The 20333-nt window shown below is 41.4% G+C and overlaps 2 protein-coding genes across 2 annotated transcripts in view; one reads left to right on the top strand and one right to left on the bottom strand.

Moving 5' to 3' along the window:
- LOC129823840 (artemin-like) overlaps nt 1–14700 on the top strand; it is a 28978-nt gene extending 14278 nt beyond the window's left edge. The window contains exons 2-4 of the mRNA XM_055882873.1: nt 9304–9395; nt 9570–9768; nt 10209–14700. Of these exons, the coding sequence (XP_055738848.1) occupies nt 9304–9395; nt 9570–9768; nt 10209–10684 (767 nt within the window). The 3' untranslated portion in view covers nt 10685–14700. The remainder of the gene's footprint in view (nt 1–9303; nt 9396–9569; nt 9769–10208) is intronic.
- A 577-nt stretch (nt 14701–15277) lies between these two features.
- On the bottom strand, nt 15278–18029 carry LOC129823836 (prostaglandin E2 receptor EP4 subtype-like). Its single transcript, XM_055882865.1, has 2 exons — nt 16956–18029; nt 15278–16780 (listed from the first exon to the last, which is right to left on the bottom strand). The coding sequence occupies exons 1-2, from the start codon at nt 17805–17807 to the stop codon at nt 16157–16159; spliced, it is 1476 nt and encodes a 491-aa protein (XP_055738840.1). The 5' UTR covers nt 17808–18029; the 3' UTR covers nt 15278–16156.
- Between the last annotated feature and the right edge of the window lie 2304 nt (nt 18030–20333).

The following is a 20333-nucleotide window of genomic DNA, read 5'->3' as shown; positions in this document are numbered from 1 at the left end:
AAGAAAACCCACTGACATTGTCTATCCGGATACTCTAGCTAGCATCTCCTCCAGGGATAACCAGCCCAGGGAAGTGTTGTACACACCTTCTGATTGGTTGCTTCTGACCAGGGTTATCTGAGCCGCAAACATTGCCAGGTATCTGTTTCTCATTTTAGGCAGAGTTCTGTGGGTTTTCGACAGGCAACAGCTGAGCTAAAGAGTGGAAACTGGCACTAACAAGCAATTACCTCCTCTCCTCTCCAGCCTGGAAGGCATTAGGGGATTATGCAGCATAATCAGATCCTCTGGTTTTGTCGCTGCTGACTGCAGTTTAGTCTAGCGTCAGTTAGAAGGGCATATCTGGCGCATTGTGGTCAGAGTGGTATTTGGTATTTTATTAGGATCCCCATTAGCTGTTGCAAAAGCAGCAGCTACTCTTCCTGGGGTCCACAGAAAACATGAAACACAATAGAGAACGACATAATACAGAACATCAATAGACAAGAACAGCTCAAATAACATTTTTTTTTTTAAAGGCACACGTAGCCTAGATATCAATGAATACACACAAACTATCTAGGTCAAATAGGGGAGAGGCGTTGTGCCGCGAGGTGTTGCTTTATCTGTTTTTTGAAACCAGGTTTTCTGTTTATTTGAGCAATATGAGATGGAAGTTCCATGCAATTAGGGCTCTATATACTACTGTATGTTTTCTTGAGTTTGTTCTGGATTTGAGGACTGTGAAAAGACCCCTGGTGGCATGTCTGGTGGGATAAGTGTGTGTCTCAGAGCTGTGTATAAGTTGACTATGCAAACAATTTGGGATTTTCAACACATTGTTTCTTATAAAAAGAAGAAGTGATGCAGTGAGTCTCTCCTCAACTCTTAGCCAAGATAGACTGGCATGCATAGTATTTATATCAGCCCTCTGATTACAATTAAGAGCAAAACGTGCCGCTCTGTTCTGGGCCAGCTGCAGCTTAACTAGCTCTTTCCTTGCAGCACTGGACCACACGACTGGACAATAATCAAGATTAGACAAAACTAGAGCCTGCAGAACTTGCTTTTTGGAGTGTGGTGTCAAAAAAGCAGAGCATCTCTTTATTACGGCCAGACCTCTCCCCATCTTTACAACCATTGAATCTATATGTTTTGACCATGACAGTTTACAATCTAAAGTAATGCCAAGCAATTTAGTCTCCTCAACTTGTTCAACAGCCACACCATTCATTTCCAGATTTAGCTGAGGTCTAGAACTTAAGGAATGATTTGTACCAAATACAAATGTTCTTAGTTTTAGAGATGTTCAGGACCAGTTTATTACTGGCCGCCCATTCCAAAACATCCTGCAACTCTTAGTTAAGGGTTTCAGTGACTTCATTAGCTGTGGTTGCTTATGCGTATATGGTTGAATCATCAGCATACATGGACACATATGCTTTGTTTAATACCAGTGGCAGGTCATTGGTAAAAATAGAAAAGAGTAGATGGCCTAGAGAGCTGCCCTGCGGGACACCACACTTTACATGTTTGACATTAGAGAAGCTTCCATTAAAGAAAACCCTTTGAGTTCTCTTAGATAGATAGCTCTGAATCCACGATATGGCAGAGGTTGAAAAGCCATAACACATACGTTTTTTCAACAACAGGTTATGGTCAATAATATCAAAGGCTGCACTGAAATCTAACAGTAAAGCTCTCACAATCTTCTTATTATCAATTTCTTTCAGCCAATCATCAGTCATTTGTGTCAGTGCAGTACATGTTGAGTGCCCTTCTCTATAAGCATGCTGAAAATCTGTTGTTAATTTGTTTACAGAGAAATAGCATTGTATTTGGTCAAACACAATTTTTACAACAGTTTGCTAAGAGCTGGCAGCAAGCCTATAGGTCTGCTGTTCGAACCAGTAAAGGCAGCTTTACCACTGTTGGGTAGCGGAATTACTTTGGCTTCCCTCCAGGCCTGAGGACAAAGACTTTCCTCTAGGATCAGATTAAAGATATGACAGATAGGAGTGGCTATAGAGTCAGCTACCATCCTCAGTAGCTTTCCATCTAAATTGTCAATGCCAGGTTTGTCATTATTGATTGATAACAATAATTCTTCCACCTCTCCCACACTAACATTACAAAATTCAAACTTGCAATGCTTTCCTTTGCATGAATAAAATTGCTCACTGTTCGTTGTTGGCATTTCCTGCCTAAGTTTGCCCACTTTGCCAATTAAATAATAATTCAAATAATTGGCAACGTCAAATTTTTCATGATGAATAAGCCATCTGATTCGATGAAAAATGGAGTTGAATTTGTCTTTCTGCCCATAATTTCTTTTAAAGTACTCAAGTTTTTTTCCCATCATTCTTTATATCATTGATCTTGGCTTCATAATACAGTTTCTTCTTCTTTTTGTTAAGTTTAGTCACATAATTTCTCAATTTGCAGTAAGTAAGCCAGTCAGATGTGCAGCCAGACTAATTAGCCACTCCTTTGGCCCCATCTCTTTCAACCATACAGTTTTTCAATTCCTCATCAATCCATGGAGCCTTAACAGTTCTAACAGTCTGTTTCTTAACAGGTGCATGTTTATCAATAATTGGAAAAAGCAATTTCATAAATTCATCAAGTGCAGCGTCTGGATGCTGCTCAATAATCACATCAGACCAACAAATATTTTTAACATCATCCACATAAGAGTCACAGCAAAATCTTTTGTATGATCTCTTATATACTATTTTAGGCCCAGCTGTTGGAACTTTGGCTTTCCTGGATATAGCCACTATATTGTGATCACTGCAGCCAATGGGTACGGATACAGCTTTAGAACAAAGTTCTACAGTATTAGTAAAAATATGATCGATACATGTGGATGATCTTGTTCCTGTAGTGTTTGTAAACACCCTGGTAGGTTGATTAATAACCTGAACCAGATTACAGGCACTGGTTACAGTAAGAAGCTTGATGAAAACCAGTCAATATTCAGGTCCACAAGAAAGTAGAACACTCAGTTTACATCATATACACTATCAAACATTTCACACGTATTATTTAGATACTAACTGTTAGCACTTGGTTGTCTATAGCAACACCCCAAAAGAAAAGGCATTAGATGTGCCAAGTGAACCTGCAACCACAACACTTCAATAACACTTGACATAAGATCTTCTCTAAGCATTACAGGGATATGGCTCTGAATATATACAGCAAAACCTCCCCCATAAGCATTTCTGTCTCCTCTATAGATGTTATATCCTTGTATTGCTACTGCTGTATCATCAAATTAATTATCTAAGTGAGTCTCAGAAATGGCTAATATATGAATGTTATCTGATGTTAGGAAGTTATTGATTTCATGAACCTTATTTCTAATGCTACATACACTGCTCAAAAAAATAAAGGGAACACTTAAACAACACAATGTAACTCCAAGTCAATCACACTTCTGTGAAATCAAACTGTCCACTTAGGAAGCAACACTGATTGACAATAAATTTCACATGCTGTTGTGCAAATGGAATAGACAAAAGGTGGAAATTATAGGCAATTAGCAAGACACCCCCAAAAAAGGAGTGATTCTGCAGGTGGTGACCACAGACCACTTCTCAGTTCCTATGCTTCCTGGCTGATGTTTTGGTCACTTTTGAACGCTGGCGGTGCTCTCACTCTAGTGGTAGCATGAGACGGAGTCTACAACCCACACAAGTGGCTCAGGTAGTGCAGTTCATCCAGGATGGCACATCAATGCGAGCTGTGGCAAAAAGGTTTGCTGTGTCTGTCAGCGTAGTGTCCAGAGCATGGAGGCGCTACCAGGAGACAGGCCAGTACATCAGGAGACGTGGAGGAGGCCGTAGGAGGGCAACAACCCAGCAGCAGGACCGAAAACACTCTCTAGTTTCTTAAACCGTTTGAATTATTTCTCTAAGTGAACCAGAACTCTTTCTGCAGCCCATTTCCTATCCGGAAGTGAGATTTCCAAATGCGAGGTCTCTTTTCAAGAGCTTGTCTATAAAAGGGCATGTCACTTGGGACCATAGAAACACATCATACGCCTTCCCCTGGGTGTCATGCGGAAGTGAGAGCAGAAAGGACTTGAATATCTCGTTCAGGGATTGAATACAGCCTCTTGGAGTGAGAGGACCGCCATATTTTTTTTTCTCCAAGGAGCAAAGTTGGACTTTGTATTGCCTCCTGGAAAACTGTCGTTATAGGTGAATATAATCTCCGGCTTCGATTTGACTTGATACATGTCACAATATCATCCTAAAGTATGTTTTTTCAATATAGTTTAATTAAATTATTGAAATTTATTCGGGACTTTAGAAGTGATGCTTTGGAAGAATTTTTTCAAGAAGGAGAGGTTAGCGCCGCACGGCCAGTGTGCTTGCTAATTCAAGAGGGAAATAGTTCGTTCTGGATCCAAACAAAGACGGTACTGGACAATGGACCCCTTTACAACATTCTGATGGAAGATCAACAAAGATAAGGACCCAATTTGGGATGGTATTTAATATATCTGTCGAGCTGTGCTATCGCTACCGATTACTTGGAATCAATGCTGTTGTGTGTTAGCCATTGCAGTAAGCTAATATAACGATATATTGTGTTTTCGCTGTAAAACACTTAAAAAATCGGAAATATTGTCTGTATTCACAAGATCTTTGTCTTTCATTTTGCTATACACCATATATTTTTCTGAAATGTTTTATGATGAGTAATTAGGTAGTTGACATTGGTGTCTGTATTTACTCTGGCTACTCCCGTGCTATTTCTGACTGTAGCTATGATGGTAGCATCAATGTAAAACTGATTTATAGCTCAAATATGCACATTTTTCGAACAAAATATAGATTTATTGTGTAACATGTTATAGGACTGTCATCTGAGGAAGTTGTTTCTAGGTTTGTTTGGTTGGATCTTGGTTAGTTAGGTTGGCTTTGTGCATGCTACCTGTGCTGTGAAAAATGTCTGCCCTCTTTTGTATTTGGTGGTGAACTAACATAAATATACGTGGTGTTTTTGCTGTAAAACATTTTAAAAATCGGACACGTTGGCTGGATTAACAAGATGTTTATCTTTCAAATGCTGTATTGGACTTGTTAATGTGTGAAAGTTAATTATTTTTTAAAAATAGATTTTGAATTTCGCGCCCTGCACCTGAGCTGGATGTTGTCATAAGTGTACCGGTGTCGGGCTGCAGCCATAACAGGTTTTAAGGTTAAGTGCATTGCTCAAGGGCACATCGACAGACCTTTCGGCGACCTTTCGGTTAGTGACCAAAAGCTCTTAGCCGCTAGGCTACCTGCCACCCTCATCAATAAGGATAGCTTACATTTTTCTTCCCATCTCATTGCAAACCTAACCTTATTCAGAGCAAATTTACAATTCAATGTGTACGTATGTACAGTACCAGTCCAAAATTTGGACACACCTACTCATTCAAGGGTTTTTCTTAATTTGACTATTTTCTACATTGACATCAAAACTATGAAATAACATATATGGAACCATGTAGTAACCAAAAAAGTGTTAAACAAATCAAATTATATTTTAGATTTTAGATTCTTCAAAGTAACCTTTGCCTTGATTACAGCTTTGCACACTCTTGGCCTTCTCTCAACCAGCTTCACCTGGAATGGTTTTCCAACAGTCTTGAAGGATTGGCTGTTTTTCCTTCACTCTGCGGTCCAACTCATCCCAAACCATCTCAATTGGGTTCCGGTTGGGCCATTGTGGAGGTCAGGTCATCTGATGCAGCACTCCATCACTCTCCTTCTTGGTCAAATAGCCCTTACACAGCCTGGAGGGGTGTTGGGTCATTGTCCTTTTAAAAAACAAATGATAGTCCCACGAAGTGCAAATCAGATGGGATGGCGTATCGCTCCAAAATGCTGTGATAGCCATGCTGGTTAAGTGTGCCTTGAATTCTAAATAAATCACTGACAGTGTCACCTGCAAAGCACCCCCACACCATCACACCTTTTCTATGCTTCAGTCCAAAGGACTGATATCCACCGGTCTAATGTCCATTGCTCGTGTTTCTTGGCCCAAGCAAGTCTCTTCTTCTTATTGGTATCCTTTAGTAGTGGTTTCTTTGCAGCATTTCAACAACGAAGGCCTGATTCACACAGTTTCCTCTGAACAGTTGATGTTGAGATGTCTTTGTTACTTGAACTCTGTAAAGCATTTATTTTGTCTGCAATCTGAGGTGCTGTCACGCCCTGACCATAGAGAGCCCTTGTTTCTCTGGTGTAGTGGGTCAGGGCGTGACTAGGGGGTATTCGAGTATAATATTCCTATGTTGTGTTCTAGTTTATATTTTCTATGTTGGTGTTTTGTATGATTCCCAATTAGAGGCAGCTGGTAATCGTTGTCTCTAATTGGGGATCATATTTAGGTATTTTTCCCACCTGTGTTTGTGGGATATTGTTTTGTGTTTGTGCATGTGCACCACGCAGTCACGTTTTGTTGTCCGTTTATTGATTTATTGTGTTTTGCTTAAAGTTTCACTTTGAAATAAATATGTGGAACTCAACGTCCGCTGCGCCTTGGTCCCGTTCTTACGACAACTGTGACAGGTGCAGTTAACTCTAATGAACTTATCCTCTGTAGCAGAGAACTCTGGGTCTTCCATTCCTGTGGCAGTCCTCATGAGAGCCAGTTTCATCATAGCGCTTGATGGTTTTTGCGACTGTACTTTAAGAAACTTTCAAAGTTCTTGAAATGTTCCAGATTGACTGAACTTCATGTGTTAAAGTAATGATGGACTTTAATTTTTTGTTGGTTATTTGAACTGTTCTTGCCGTAATATGGACTTGGTCTTTTACCAATTAGGGCGATCTTCTTTATACCACCCCTACCTTGTCACAACACAACTGATTGGCTCAAACGCATTAAAAAGGAAAGAAATTCCACAAATTAACTTTTAACTAGGCACACCTGTTAATTGAAATGCATTCCAGGTAACTACCTCATGAAACTGGTTGAGAGAATGCAAAGAGTATGCAAAGCTGTCATCAAGGCAAAGGGTGGCTACTTTGAAGAATCTCAAATATAAAATATTTGTTGATTTGTGTAACACTTTTTTGGTTACTACATGATTAAATGTGTTATTTTATAGTGATGATATCTTCACTAATATTCTACAATATAGAAAATAGTCAAACTAAGAAACTCTTGAATGAGTAGGTGTGTCCAAATTTTTGACTGGAACTGTAATTCGTGGGTGTATTCAATAAGGGGAGGAAACTGTACCATCAACACAAATATAAGGTGACAAGCAATCAACTCTCCTTGTTTCAGTTTTGCGAATGAAGAGGCTGCTGACCAAACCAAGGCCTTTAATCAGACCAGTGAGGCCAATCACACACAGACACACACACACACACCATGAACGCACCATGAACACAGGCTCTGAAGCTCTGGAGGTCTTCAGGACTCGGCTAGCCCACCTCCACCTTCTACCCCCTGAGGGGCTGGAGGCGTTGGGCTGTAAACAGCTCCAGAGCAATGGGGTGAAATGAGCCGGGCAGACAGGCCCACATACACCCAGCATACAAGGCTAAAGGAGGCTAAACGCTCCCAGCTGTGGCATTAAGGACTCAAAACAAGGCCTCTCAAGGGACCAAGAGGGGATCTGTTGAAAAAGCTCCTTTAGCCTCTCTCTCACAATGGTCAGCTTTTAAATCAGGTTAGGGGAGAGGGAGTTGGATTGCAGTCTCTCTACTCCGCATACACACAAACACACACACATTTCCCTCTGCTTTTCAGGTTCATTGTGTAAGAGACAGACGTCTGCATTCTCCCTGGCCCTGATTTGACTTACTGTTTCTCAGTAACTATATTGATATAGTCAAGCCTCTGAAGCAGGTTGGAGATGCACACACAGACCCTATCGTAACCTTTGTACTGTCATCTTGTCAGTACTCCCTCGTCCTGGGTAAAGATAGCATTGTGATGATCGTCTAGGATGCTTCCCACATGGCACCCTATTCCCTTGATGGGGCACTTCGTTTGACCAGAGCCCTATTTTTGACCTAGGTCCCTGTGGGCCTTGGCCAAAAGTAGTGCACTATGAAGGGAATAGGGTGCCGTACTGGAGACGTACCCTGAGGGTTGTATTTAGAAACATTGACTAGCCGCAGAGTTTACATACCTTACCATGGACATTCACGTCCCGCTCTACCAGACTATCGCTTCTATCTGGTGGATGATAGATTACTGTTGATGCATCTTATATAGATAGGCCTATGCTTGTTTTCACTGAATCATGGTATGTTCTGTGTCGCTGTTTTTGGTCTCTGAGCTGAATTTTGTTTTGCCATACCATCTGTTGATGATGTCGAAATCAACCAATTTTGTCTGCTTTCACCTTAAATGGACTTTGAGATTCCCAGAGGAGATTGAATAAAGATTTTCTCGAGAACACGAGTTGTTTCTAGTCAATCCCTCCACATGTGAACGTTTCCCATGGTGTTACTTAAATGGCACATCAGCTGGGGTATATATGGAGAGCTGAGAGGACAAACAGAACCAGTAGGATGGAAGATGAATGTACTGTAGGATGCTGGATCCATGAATCTAAAGTGACACCTCAGCTCTTTGGAGAGAGATGGAAAGGTGATGTCACTGGTTTCTGTTTCTGAGCTCAATTTATATAATAGTCTGCTGTTCTTGCAAAAGGTGCTTGACTGTCTTAACAAATTAAGTGGAACAAACACCCATTGTTTTTTTTAGCATAATCTGTCTTCAAATTCAGTGAGTGTGAACCTGCACTATTAGTGCTATTTACTTGTTTGTTTTACTTTACTGTTCAACTCAAAGTTGGTGCCGGAAACCAGGGGTCAAACCAGGGACCTTTAGCTGGTTTGCTGAACGCCAGTCACATTTGTGTTCTGAGCCTTTGAAGGTTCTTTATAGTAACAGTCCTTAGGTGAGATGTGCGGCGCTATCATTGACATACAGCTAACCCGGTCACACCGTACGCCTCCTATATAAACGTCTACATTTAATCCATGCTCAAACCCCTTATCACAAACTCCTCATCTCTGTGGTTTCCTCTAAGATCTCTGTGAAGCATCACCGCTTTATGTAATCCCCGTGTTCCCCATCAACAGAACCAGCTCTACCTCCTTCTAAAGAAGTATTTGACTGGTATCTGACTGAAGGTAGCCTTTATCTGGACAGGAGCAGTTCTGTGCCTGTATGTACCGACAAGTTGACACTAGCAGCCCGCATCATGTTGTTCGTTTATGTCATTCTTGTAAGAGTGTGTTCTTAAGGTCGGGACAATTGACAGAGCGAGGCCTTGTTCTGCTTTCTCTCCAGGTGGGCCAAGGTGGAGGACGAGGAGGAGGGACAGACCAGGGGTGACCACCAGACCATCAGCAGGTGCACCTTACCACCTGAGGAATGTGAAGGTGAGTTACTTATTAGCTTTATCGTCATCATAATAACCACCAAATTCATCATGATTTACTTCATCATTCATAATCATCATATTTATCATCCTCCTTATTTATAGTTGTCATATTGTTGGCTGCGTTGGTCCTCTGCTCCGTGTACCAATTCTCATGGACTGTCCTCTCCTGTAGGTGCTGCTGTGGGTGGTTGTCTCTCTGCTGCCCCTGGTGGAGGGGGCCCGTATGGGTGCTGGTTTGGAAGCAGACTCTGTCCAGGCTGTGGGACTGGTGGGAGGGATGGGGGAAAGGCAGCTCCCAGACACTCTACCTGAGGTGGATGAGGAACAAGAGGAGAAGAGTGACCCGTACTCCCCCTGGCATGGCCTCTATGGTAAGAGTGGAACTAGATCTACATGTTCAACAGGACCTTACATTTAAGCCTTGCACTTGTTAATCAGGCATGATGTTCTCCATGAAAAGAGAAGAGTAAACGAAGGGTGTGCAACACGATTCTAGAGTATAACCCACTGATCTTAACTTTCTCTCTCTCTCTCAAATTCAGATTGCTTATTGGCATGAAGTACAATTTGTAGATATTGCCAAACAATTGTACAGCATTTCAGTAAATTAAGTAAATTGTAATGAGGAAATGAAATACAATTCAGTAGTAGTAATAATAATAGTACATATAATAATGTATGCAAATACAACACTACTGCTATTGTATTGCCTAATTTTCAGGTCAATAAATTGAATTTAAATAAAATAAGATTAAAAAAAAAGAATTATGGCTAAATATAACAACAAAATCTCTCTCCCTCTCTCTCTCAGACCTCTCTGTGATGGACGACGCGGACGACCACCCCAGTGGCCGGTGGGGGAGACGTTCCCCTCGCAACTCAGACGCCGAACCGCAAGGCTCGGCCAAGAAAAAGAAGAGGAGGAAGAAGAAAGAGAGGGATAGAAAGGGCAAAGGGAAGGGCCGGCAGCCCCAGCAGAGCAGCCCAGACTGCAGGGTGGAGAAACGAGAGATGCGGGTGCGGGACTTGGGCCTGGGCTTCGACTCGGACGAGATCGTCCTCTTCAAGTTTTGCGTGGGCTCCTGCCAGTCGTCCAGGACCAACTACGACCTGGCTCTAAGGGCCCTGATGGAGGACGGGTCCCTGCCGCGAAGGACCTCCCGGCGAGTCAGCGCCCACCCCTGCTGCCGGCCCAACAGCTACGAGCCCGTGTCCTTCATGGACGCCCACACCTCGTGGCAGACCATCCAGTCACTGTCGGCGGCCAGCTGCATGTGTATGGGCTGAGGGAGCCAGCCTGGAGGAGGGAGAATAGGAGGGGGTGGCGACTGGCTGTCACTCACCCCTGCCAGAGAATATACAGATGGTGGCTCGCCGTTGAGGCTGGGTCTAGAGAGAGCCTCTGGGTTCTGGAAGGGCAGAAGTGGTCGCTCCGAAACATATGCAGCAGGGCTGGTCCCCAGTACAATGCAGAATGGAGATTCTGTAGTGTCTATGATGGTGGAGCGAGGCCACGCCTCTTCCCATTGTCCATTTCCTGTTGAGGATAAGTGAATTTGTTGGCAATGGGAAACTGTCATGAGCGAATGGCAAGACGGCGACCACACAATGGTGGGATTTTAATATTCACAGCAGTTGGGATATGTATAAGACTGACCTGGGGTACTGCTGAAAATATTGACTCAAAGGTCTCAAAGAGGACCACATCTCGTTGCATTTGACCACAGGTCGACAAGCTCAAAACACTTTTGACAATGTCAACATACAGTATGTTAATTCCTTCAAAACAGGGATCTTTCCTACCATAATTGCATTTTTCAGTGTTGACTTGAACTCTACCAAATGGATGCCATGCATCTCTTTGAATTACTGTATTATAACCAACATATTTATCACAAATAAGTTATTTATTTATTATTGTTTCATATGAGATGGACTGTAGATTTATATTTATTGTCATGATCACATATCCCGTGGGTTGTGTTGCTGGGTCCTTTGTCATTAAATTGTGTGGGATGTTGTTTTGAAACATCAAAAAGATCAGAACAAGTGGCAAGTACCTCAACCAGGGTTGGGGGTGTAACGGATTACATGTAACGGATTACATTTTTTATAAACTGTAATACGTTACATTAAAAGCTAAAATATTGTTATCAGATTACAGATACTTTTGAAAAAACAAAATGATTACTTCTAGGATTACTTTTACCCCATTCACGTCCTTGTACTATATTTAGTACAATATCAAAATGCACCACTGAACAAATTCTGTTTGGTGTAAATGCATGAAATGTGGTGTCAACATAGTTACTATAAGTGTCTAGACAGGACACATAAATAATGACAATCAAAATTGGTATTTTGAGAAAATCTGAAAAAGTAATTAATATAACTTCAGCATATGTATTTTGAAGTACATTTCAGAATGAAATTGTTTAAAAGCATACAGTATTGTTATGTGACCTGTTCAAATCCCAAATATATGATTCAACTCATTGTTGTTTGTAAACTACAGCCGTTTCTGTATCGTACAATAGTTCATCTTTGGTCAAGTCATGGGAATATTCAAAGGATCAGATCTTTATTTTATTTAACCTTTATTTAACCAGGCATGTCAGTTAAAGAACACATTTTTATTTACAATGACGGCCTACCCCGGCCAAACTCTAACCGGGATGACGCTGGGCCAATTGTGCGCCGCCCTATGGGACTCCCAATCACAACTGGTTGACAGACCCCAACCAGTTGTGATTGTGATACAGCCTGGAATCGAACCAGGGTCTGTAGTGACACCTCTAGCACTGAGATGCAGTGCCTTAGACTGCTGCGCCACTCAGGAGCCCCATCTTAATAATGTTTGGTATATAGATTTTCTGGACCAATATATAAATCTAAAAACAAGATCTAAAGAAATCCCAGTGGTGGAAAAAGTACTCAACTCTCATACTTGAGTAAAAGTAAAGATACCTTCATAGAAAATGACTCAAGTGAAAGTGAAAGTCGCACATTAACATCCTATTTGAGTAAAAGTCTAAAAGTATTTGGTATTAAATATACTTAAGTATCAAAAGTAAATGGAATTGCTAAAATATACTTAAGTATCAAAAGTATAAATAATTTCAAATTCCTTATATTAAGCAAACCAGACACCACCATTTTATTGTTTTTTAAATGTATAGATAGCCAGGGGCACGCTCCAACACGAACATCATTTACAAACAAAGTATGTGTTTAGTGAGTCCGCCAGATCAGAGGCAGTTGGAATGACCAGGGACATTCTCTTGATGTGTGTGAATTAGACCATTTTCCTCTCCTGCTAAGCATTTTAAATGTAACGAGTAGTTTTGGGTGTCAGGGAAAATGTATGGAGTAAAACGTACATTATTTTCTTTAGGAATGTAGTGAAGTAAAAGTAAAAGCTATCAAAACTATAAATAGTTAAGTAATGTACAGATACCCCCCAAAACTACTTAAGTAGTACTTTCAAGTATTTTTACTTAAGTACTTTACACCACTGAGAAATCCACATAACACTCACACACAGTAGATTATACAGTGTAAGCAAATCCAATGCAAACCCATGTAGATTGTGGCATGCTACTGCATTCTTCCTGTTTCTCTTCATTGCTCACAAGCACACGTGTACACACTAATGACAGACATTGATGGCTGTGGAATGTGTTTACAAAGTATTTATGAAACCTTTCTGATTTCACAATTACCTTCAAATCAGCATGAAAAAAAGCCGAAAATATACGTGTTTCCGCTTGAGTCTGAGACCACTATGTTGACACACCAAATGTGTTAGATGGATCGCGGTAAAAGAGCAGGCATAGGCTTTTGTAGGCTACAGTGCAAGCAAGTTACGTCTTCCAATGGTGCTACTGCTGTCGCCATCCAAAGATGATCCCATTTTAAGCACAAGGCGGTATGGAAAACAGCACTGGTGTAGCCTACGGGCCATACCGAAATCACTTATTATTGTTATCTACATAGTGCATTGATGTGAATCACACTGGTCGTCTCTCATTTCGCTATTTGAATTACGGATTGTGGTTGTTGTGGATGTCTGTTCAAACGTGTATATGTGTATTTTAACCCAATAATGGGGGAATTGAAGAAGTCTAAGTTGCCTATCAATCATTGTTTTTGCGACCAGTTGACAGCCAGTAAAAGATGCGCTCTTGCAAACGCTGGATATATAGTGCTGATCCCAGCCAATGGAATACAAGTTTAAAGGAGTTCCTCCCTTCTAAACTCCTCCATGGTATTGTGCTCCATACTGTCAAAACGAGTTGAATTGAAGGAGACCACAAGTGGGGATTTTATTGCACAATATAATTCGTGTTGATAAAAAAAACATGTCCATAGGTCAAATGAACACATGTTCACACTAGCGCACTTTTAGTAGACTTCATTAAATTAAACAGCTGCAAATGATCGAAATATCAAAGTGCCACCAACAAAAACGTAAATAATAGGCCTATAAATGCAGCATATGCAATTCATTTTTTCGGTAGTGCTCAAAGCATGCGATTCCATGAGAGCAGCATTTATTTTTAAACTCGAAGCAACGAGCCCAATCAGTCCTCCATGACAACACAATGATAATCAACAGGTCCTTCGTTTTCGGGTTATGCTCAGGTAAAACAATTTGGCTCATCTATATTTCCATATATCCAAGTCCTGTTCTTGAAGATGAAGGGGTATTAAGATAATTGGAATGACTGAAAATCTGACAGACTTTGGTTTTAAAAGTAAAGATTTAGCGATATCGTATTATTATCTGTATTACAATAGAAAGCAATGTGTTAGAAGAAGCCTACATTACCAACCCATAAAGTAAAATGAACATCCATATATGGTGGCCTATTTAAACTCTAACATTGATTTATCCTGCAATAGATGTCATTCAATTGGTAATATTCATTTGTTGTCCTCTTCTAGTGCTGCTTAATTAAGGGGAAAGTAAACTAAAAGTAACTGAAAGTAATCAGATTACTTTACTGAGTTGGGGTAATCCAAAAGTTACCTTACAAATAAAAGTGTTTGGACAGGTAACTACTAACTGTAACAGACTACATTTAGAAAGTAACCTAGCCAACGCTGACGTCAACATACAGTATGTCTCATTTCACACAAAGGAAGTTAATAGTCCAGAGGTGGAAAACTTTACCAGGTTACAAGCTTATTTGAGTTATTTGTCATTGTTGTTTCAGTATTTCAGAGCAATATTACAGTCAATATTATTAATGTTATTATTATTATAATAATTATTTAAATGGTTTCCTGTATTTTTGTACAACGGCATTATTCTGTGTAGGAATAAAGTATTTCTAAATATACAATGGATTGCTTATTCTTTCTAAGGTTGACCCCATAACCTTTGCTTCACCTCTGCTGGGTTGGGAGTCCTATATCTCACCATCATAGGGGTGCATTTAAATCCTTCATCTGCATTGACCTGAAACAGGAAAGAAAACACAAGAAAGTGTGATTTTGCTTTCGCATGTCCACTTCTTTCAGATCAATGCAGAAATAGAGGCGAGAGTTGCAAATGAAGACTATTGTAAATGTACCCATGGAGACAGTCCTTTTCAGCTAGAGCGGTTTAACAGGTACTCATCCTTGTGTTATAGTGCTCCCTACAGGTTGGAAATATAAATACAGGAACATGGAGCGAAAGGTGTTCAGTTCACACTATTCATCTCAAGAGGGCATCACACTCCTTCACACTTTTCATCAATGGTCTGAGAGTGTGACCATTATTAGGTCGTCGATGTTGTGTTCATTGATATTGTTTTCAGGAAAATAATAGGCAATAAACAACACCAAAAACATATATGGACCCATGCTTCATTTAATAAATTAGACCACAAAACTTGATGACAAGTCACTTGATGTCCCCATGACTCTGAACTGTTGTCGGAACCGATCTTGTTTAAACGATGATCAGCTTTAAATATGTGCTTTCCGTAACTTGCTTGTTATGTGAGTCACACACTAGTCATGAAGTGCATTTAGTTAAACATATTTCAGGAAACAATGTGTGCTGTTCAACTGATTTAATCCCCCATTAATACAAAAATGCACAACACTAATGATGTATATTTTTCAAAAGAGCTCACAATAAATTTTCCAATAGCTTTAAAACACATTTAAATAGGAAAGTTAATCATCACTCACAGTTATGTTATCAAAAATATTAAACAGTACAAAACTAAGTTGGACATGTTGGTACATTCAGTTACTATTCCCTGCATGCAACACGGGTATGGCACAGAAAGAAGCAGCATTTCTAATACTTGATTGAGCCAGTGCATTATTGTCTGTCTGCATTAAGTTGTGTGCATCATTTAACAGAAAAAAATACATATTTGTATCAATCAAAGAATGATATCTAAATATATTGAGAAGATCAAATAAAATGGACCACTGTGTAAAAATGTCATTCTTAAATTCATTGAATTCAAAAAGCATAAAGATAATGCTGTGTTGAAGGCAAGTAGGTGTATATGGTCCCCTTAGAGTATGATCATAATACAATCACGTTACAGATTCATAAAGTGCATCTTAAAATGTCCAAATGGGTCCATTTTGTAAAATCTCCTGTGTGCAGAAGCCCAGCCTTTGTAATCTGACCTGTAGGCTGCATCAAGGTAAACGACCTGTGTCTGTCTGGCTGTCTGTGTTCAGCCTGTCAGACATTTGCTGTAAAAGTCTATATGAAAACATTTACGTTTGTTGGGAAACAGTTGATCAGAGACACTTCTCCGATTGACAGGAGCTTAGTGTGCTGAAGGTACAGGTGACGATGTCTACTTTACTGACGTGGCTATGAAGACCTGCTGGTGAGCACATCTCCGGAAGCGCCTCGCTGCTTCTGAGCTGTGACGCGATCATGGCCGGGTTGGACACCACCGCTATCTCCGCCTCGAAACCGATCACGGTAGTCTGGTCTACACTAAACGGATGAAAGTTCGCCTGCGCCGTGTCAAGGTCCCAGGCTTGTCGCATGGTAAAGTCTGTGAACGATTTATTTTTGGTGGTAACCTGGGTCTCCGAATCGTTTCTGTAGTTGGTCGTGCGTAATGACGCGTAACTGGTCTCGTTGCTGTGTTCAAACGACGGGAGTGAATGATGACTGCTAGTTCCAACCCAGCCTAAATTACGCCCGCGGCCCGCCTTGACTTGTCCAACTGTCTTCTTTACCCTCTCACAGCCCTTGACCAACAGGTTCTTCCTACAGAGGATGTATACCCAGGGGTCCAGAATGGGGTTGAACGAGGCGAAGCGAATGGCCATCAGATCACTGCGGTAATCTGGATTCACTCCGGCACAGATGTTGGAAGGACCATACAGCTGGTTTACAAAGATGCGCACCTGTCAGATTGATATATAAAAGTTGTATATGTGGATAAAGCAAACAATTTTTCAACAATATACTATTAATTTGTGTCTGTGTTGGATAGTTTAGGCCATATTTGAAACTCATGCCCATAACATAATCCATGCACAATAACTTAAATTACATTTCCAATATTAGCATTTCACTTACCACCAAAGGAATGGAGCACACCAGGAAAACGATGGTCATAAATATCAGCAGCCAGAACATTTGGATCTCAGCCGCAGACGGGCAGGTGACGGAGGGCAGGAACACGCGCCGTGAGCCTACTTGCGCGGACACCTTCGCTCTCACTATCCGCGTCTTCTGGCTCATCCCCACAAGTGACCGACACACTGCGAAGTTGCACAGAACTGTCACCGCAATCAACACCAGCATGAACCCGCCATACAGAAACGAGTACGAGGCAGCGAGGGGGTCCGTCGCCCTCCAGTCCAAAAAACACCACGTGCCCGGGAAGTGGCGCACATGCTTCCCGAAACCAAAGCTGGGCATGATGCACAGCACAATGTTAGCCAGGTAGATGCCCATGAGCGCCAAACGCGCCGTCGTCCGGTCAATGTATTGGGAGTAAAGATACGCGTGGTTTATGGCCAGGTATCGTTCTACTGCCATGGCGCACAGAATGGACATTCCAGCCGAGCCGAAAAAGAGCATAGAGAAGGAGAAAAAGTCACACAGTAGCTCTCCACCGGGCCACCTCTGGGCTATGTAGGTGGCGATAACCACCGGGCTGGTGAAACAGGTGCCCAACAGGTCCGTGATAGCCATTCCAACAACCAGCGTATAGAACGTGGTCTCCTTCTGCTCTTTCTTTGAGATGCACAACACAACAATGGCAATGAGGTTCCCCATGACTCCAAAAGCGAACATAGTGGCTGAAGTGACCAGCGATTTGGATTCCAGTCGCAGTGGCGGGAAAGTGCTTTGGTTGTGGGAGACACAGAGCGGTTGAACTAGTTCTGAAATGTTCGAGCCATCGCCATAGACGGAATTATTCATAATTCCTAACTGAAACAAAATAGCTTGATAGCTTCAACGTCTTAGAAACGTTCCCTTTCCTTCCGAAAATTTCCAGAAGTGTCTCTTCACAAGTTATGAACACATCAAAAGCAATATATATATATATAAAAAACGTAGCCTACGACACCACAGAACACATGTTTCTGAGCTTTGTTTTTGTTCTACCAGCAGTTTCCAACATTTCCCACAACAGTATGCTTTGGTTTGTGTTGTTTCTACAACTGCACCTGCCGCTGCTGCTGGTATTTAAGCTACAGGCTGCTCGCTCTCACACAGCTACTGATGTCAATAATGTGACGTCAGGTGCACGAGGTATAGCCTACTACGATATTTCTAGTTTCAATATTGGACCCTGCACGACTTCAACACAGAAGTAGACCAATTATGACAGACGTCTATCCTTGGAAAGTAAGTGCGTGACTATTTTTTACAATAAATGTTCAACCGTTTGTTTTCATACATGTACTTATTCAACAGTAGACATGTAGTCGGTCTACTCAGTGCACAGCCCAGCAACAGAGCCCGGTGTTCTGAACCACATCTATGCTTTTATTAATGTTACAGTCGGGAGTAGCTACTTTATGTCAGCTATGTAAGGTTCCCCTAGCACGTCAGGACCATGGACAGCAACTAACCAGTCAAGACTATGCAGCTTCCCTATTGATTTGAGGAAACATAGCCTTAGCCTATCTGTTGGATAGACTGACACTCAAAACTGTCACTCAATGTTGCTAGAGGAAATATTTACTAGAAGTTGAAAGGTGCCACCATGGATTCCCAATCAACCGATGAGAACAATGACATTGGGCTACCAAGGTCTTAAGAGTTACATAAACTGTCTTTTAAGAATGTTGGTATTTAAATAAAATAGAGAAAGCTTGAAAGCAATCCATTTCCAGGCAGGAATTTATTCTTCTTGAGAACATATTGCAAATGATTACAGGACTTGAACTTGTAAGATGCTGGGAACCTTTAAGTACAGATAGTCTCTCGGGGGTGGCGTTGTTGTTGTGATTCGAGAAAGGTAGGCACTGAAGAAGCACTACCATTACTTATTTTCTATTTTTGTGGTACAAAACATTTCTGACAGTCAAAGGCCACAGCCTAGATTCAACCTAAGATACCTGTCACCTCCGACACAGCACAGTTGATGGTTATCGTGGGTTAACGCTGAAATTATTGAATCTTAGCTTCCCTGGTACAATGGGACCAATGGAATAGTCAATGCCACAATCTCTGCCTACCATGCACACCACTCACACTAAATCAACCTGAAACTGAAAAGCCCCAATGCAGTAATGTTTCTTATTAACTCTTCTGATAAAACCACCACCCTTTTCCCACCTCTTCAGGTATTTGGTGGGTCAGTTCCTGGTGTTTAATTGGCAATTAGCTAACCTCTTCCACTTCAATACGAGCAGTACAACAAGACTAGAGACTCTGTTTGTTTTACTTTAACAACAAACTACCTAGTTAGCTAATAAAAGTTTACAATAGTTTTCCTATTCATATCTGGATCCTGGGACGCAGTTAGCGTTATCTCTGGGACCACTGATATATGTCCAGGGATCCTAGCTCAAACAAGGTGGTAATACATTGGGAAAGCGGCTAGCCTAGCTGCTAGCTATCAAGCTAGACAACCTTTGCTACTATTGTTGGATACCAAGCACTCTAAGCGGTTAGCCCTTGTGGCTAGGACCGTACTTCAATTTGTCTCGGTTTTAGGAATACCGATTTCCAGAGTTTTCTACTGCTGGCGTCTCTCATTTCACGGAGTGAATAGAGGGCTCATCCTACTATAATTACTATCATGCCTCCGAAAAATGACGAGGATCACATCGCTGCCTGGCAGGTACGTGAACTCTTGGAGAAGCAGAACGTTTTCTATAAGGAAATGATACTTCAGCAGGAAAATAACTTTAAAAGAAAGCTTCATACAAATGATCATGGAGTCTACCAACAAACGGCTGGACGACCTGACTAAAGATGTACAAAACATTAAAACAAGCCTTCAGTTCACACAGAAGGATGTGAATGTACTGAAGACCAAACAGGACACACTTTCCAGAAACTGTTCCTCTATGTGGAATGAAATCACCACAGTCAGGGAGGGCCCCCAGAGCATGTCTGGGAAGGCTGATTACCTGGATGGACAATCGAGGAGAAATAATCTTATAATAGATGGTATCCAGTAGAGCCAAAGTGAGACTCGGGCTGAATCAGAGGACAAAGTTCGAAAGCTGTTTTCTGAGGAGCTACAACTGGATCAACAGGTAGAGCTGGAACGTGCTCACCGGTCTGGGAAACCAGGGGTCACTAATGGTGCCAATGGGGGTGAAAATGGAACCAGACCCAGGCCAATTGTAGTGAAATTCCTCAGGTTCAAGGATAAGCTTGCAGTCCTTGAAAAAGCCAAACGCCTTAAAGGGTCCTTCATCTTCATCAATGAGGATTTCTCAGATGCAGTCCGTCAAAGAAGAAAGGAACTAAAACCAGCCATGAAGG

The sequence above is a fragment of the Salvelinus fontinalis genome, chromosome 26 (assembly GCF_029448725.1).
Source record: "Salvelinus fontinalis isolate EN_2023a chromosome 26, ASM2944872v1, whole genome shotgun sequence".
NCBI classification, from domain to species: Eukaryota; Metazoa; Chordata; class Actinopteri; order Salmoniformes; family Salmonidae; genus Salvelinus; species Salvelinus fontinalis.
This window is presented reverse-complemented; position numbering and strand designations above follow the sequence as displayed.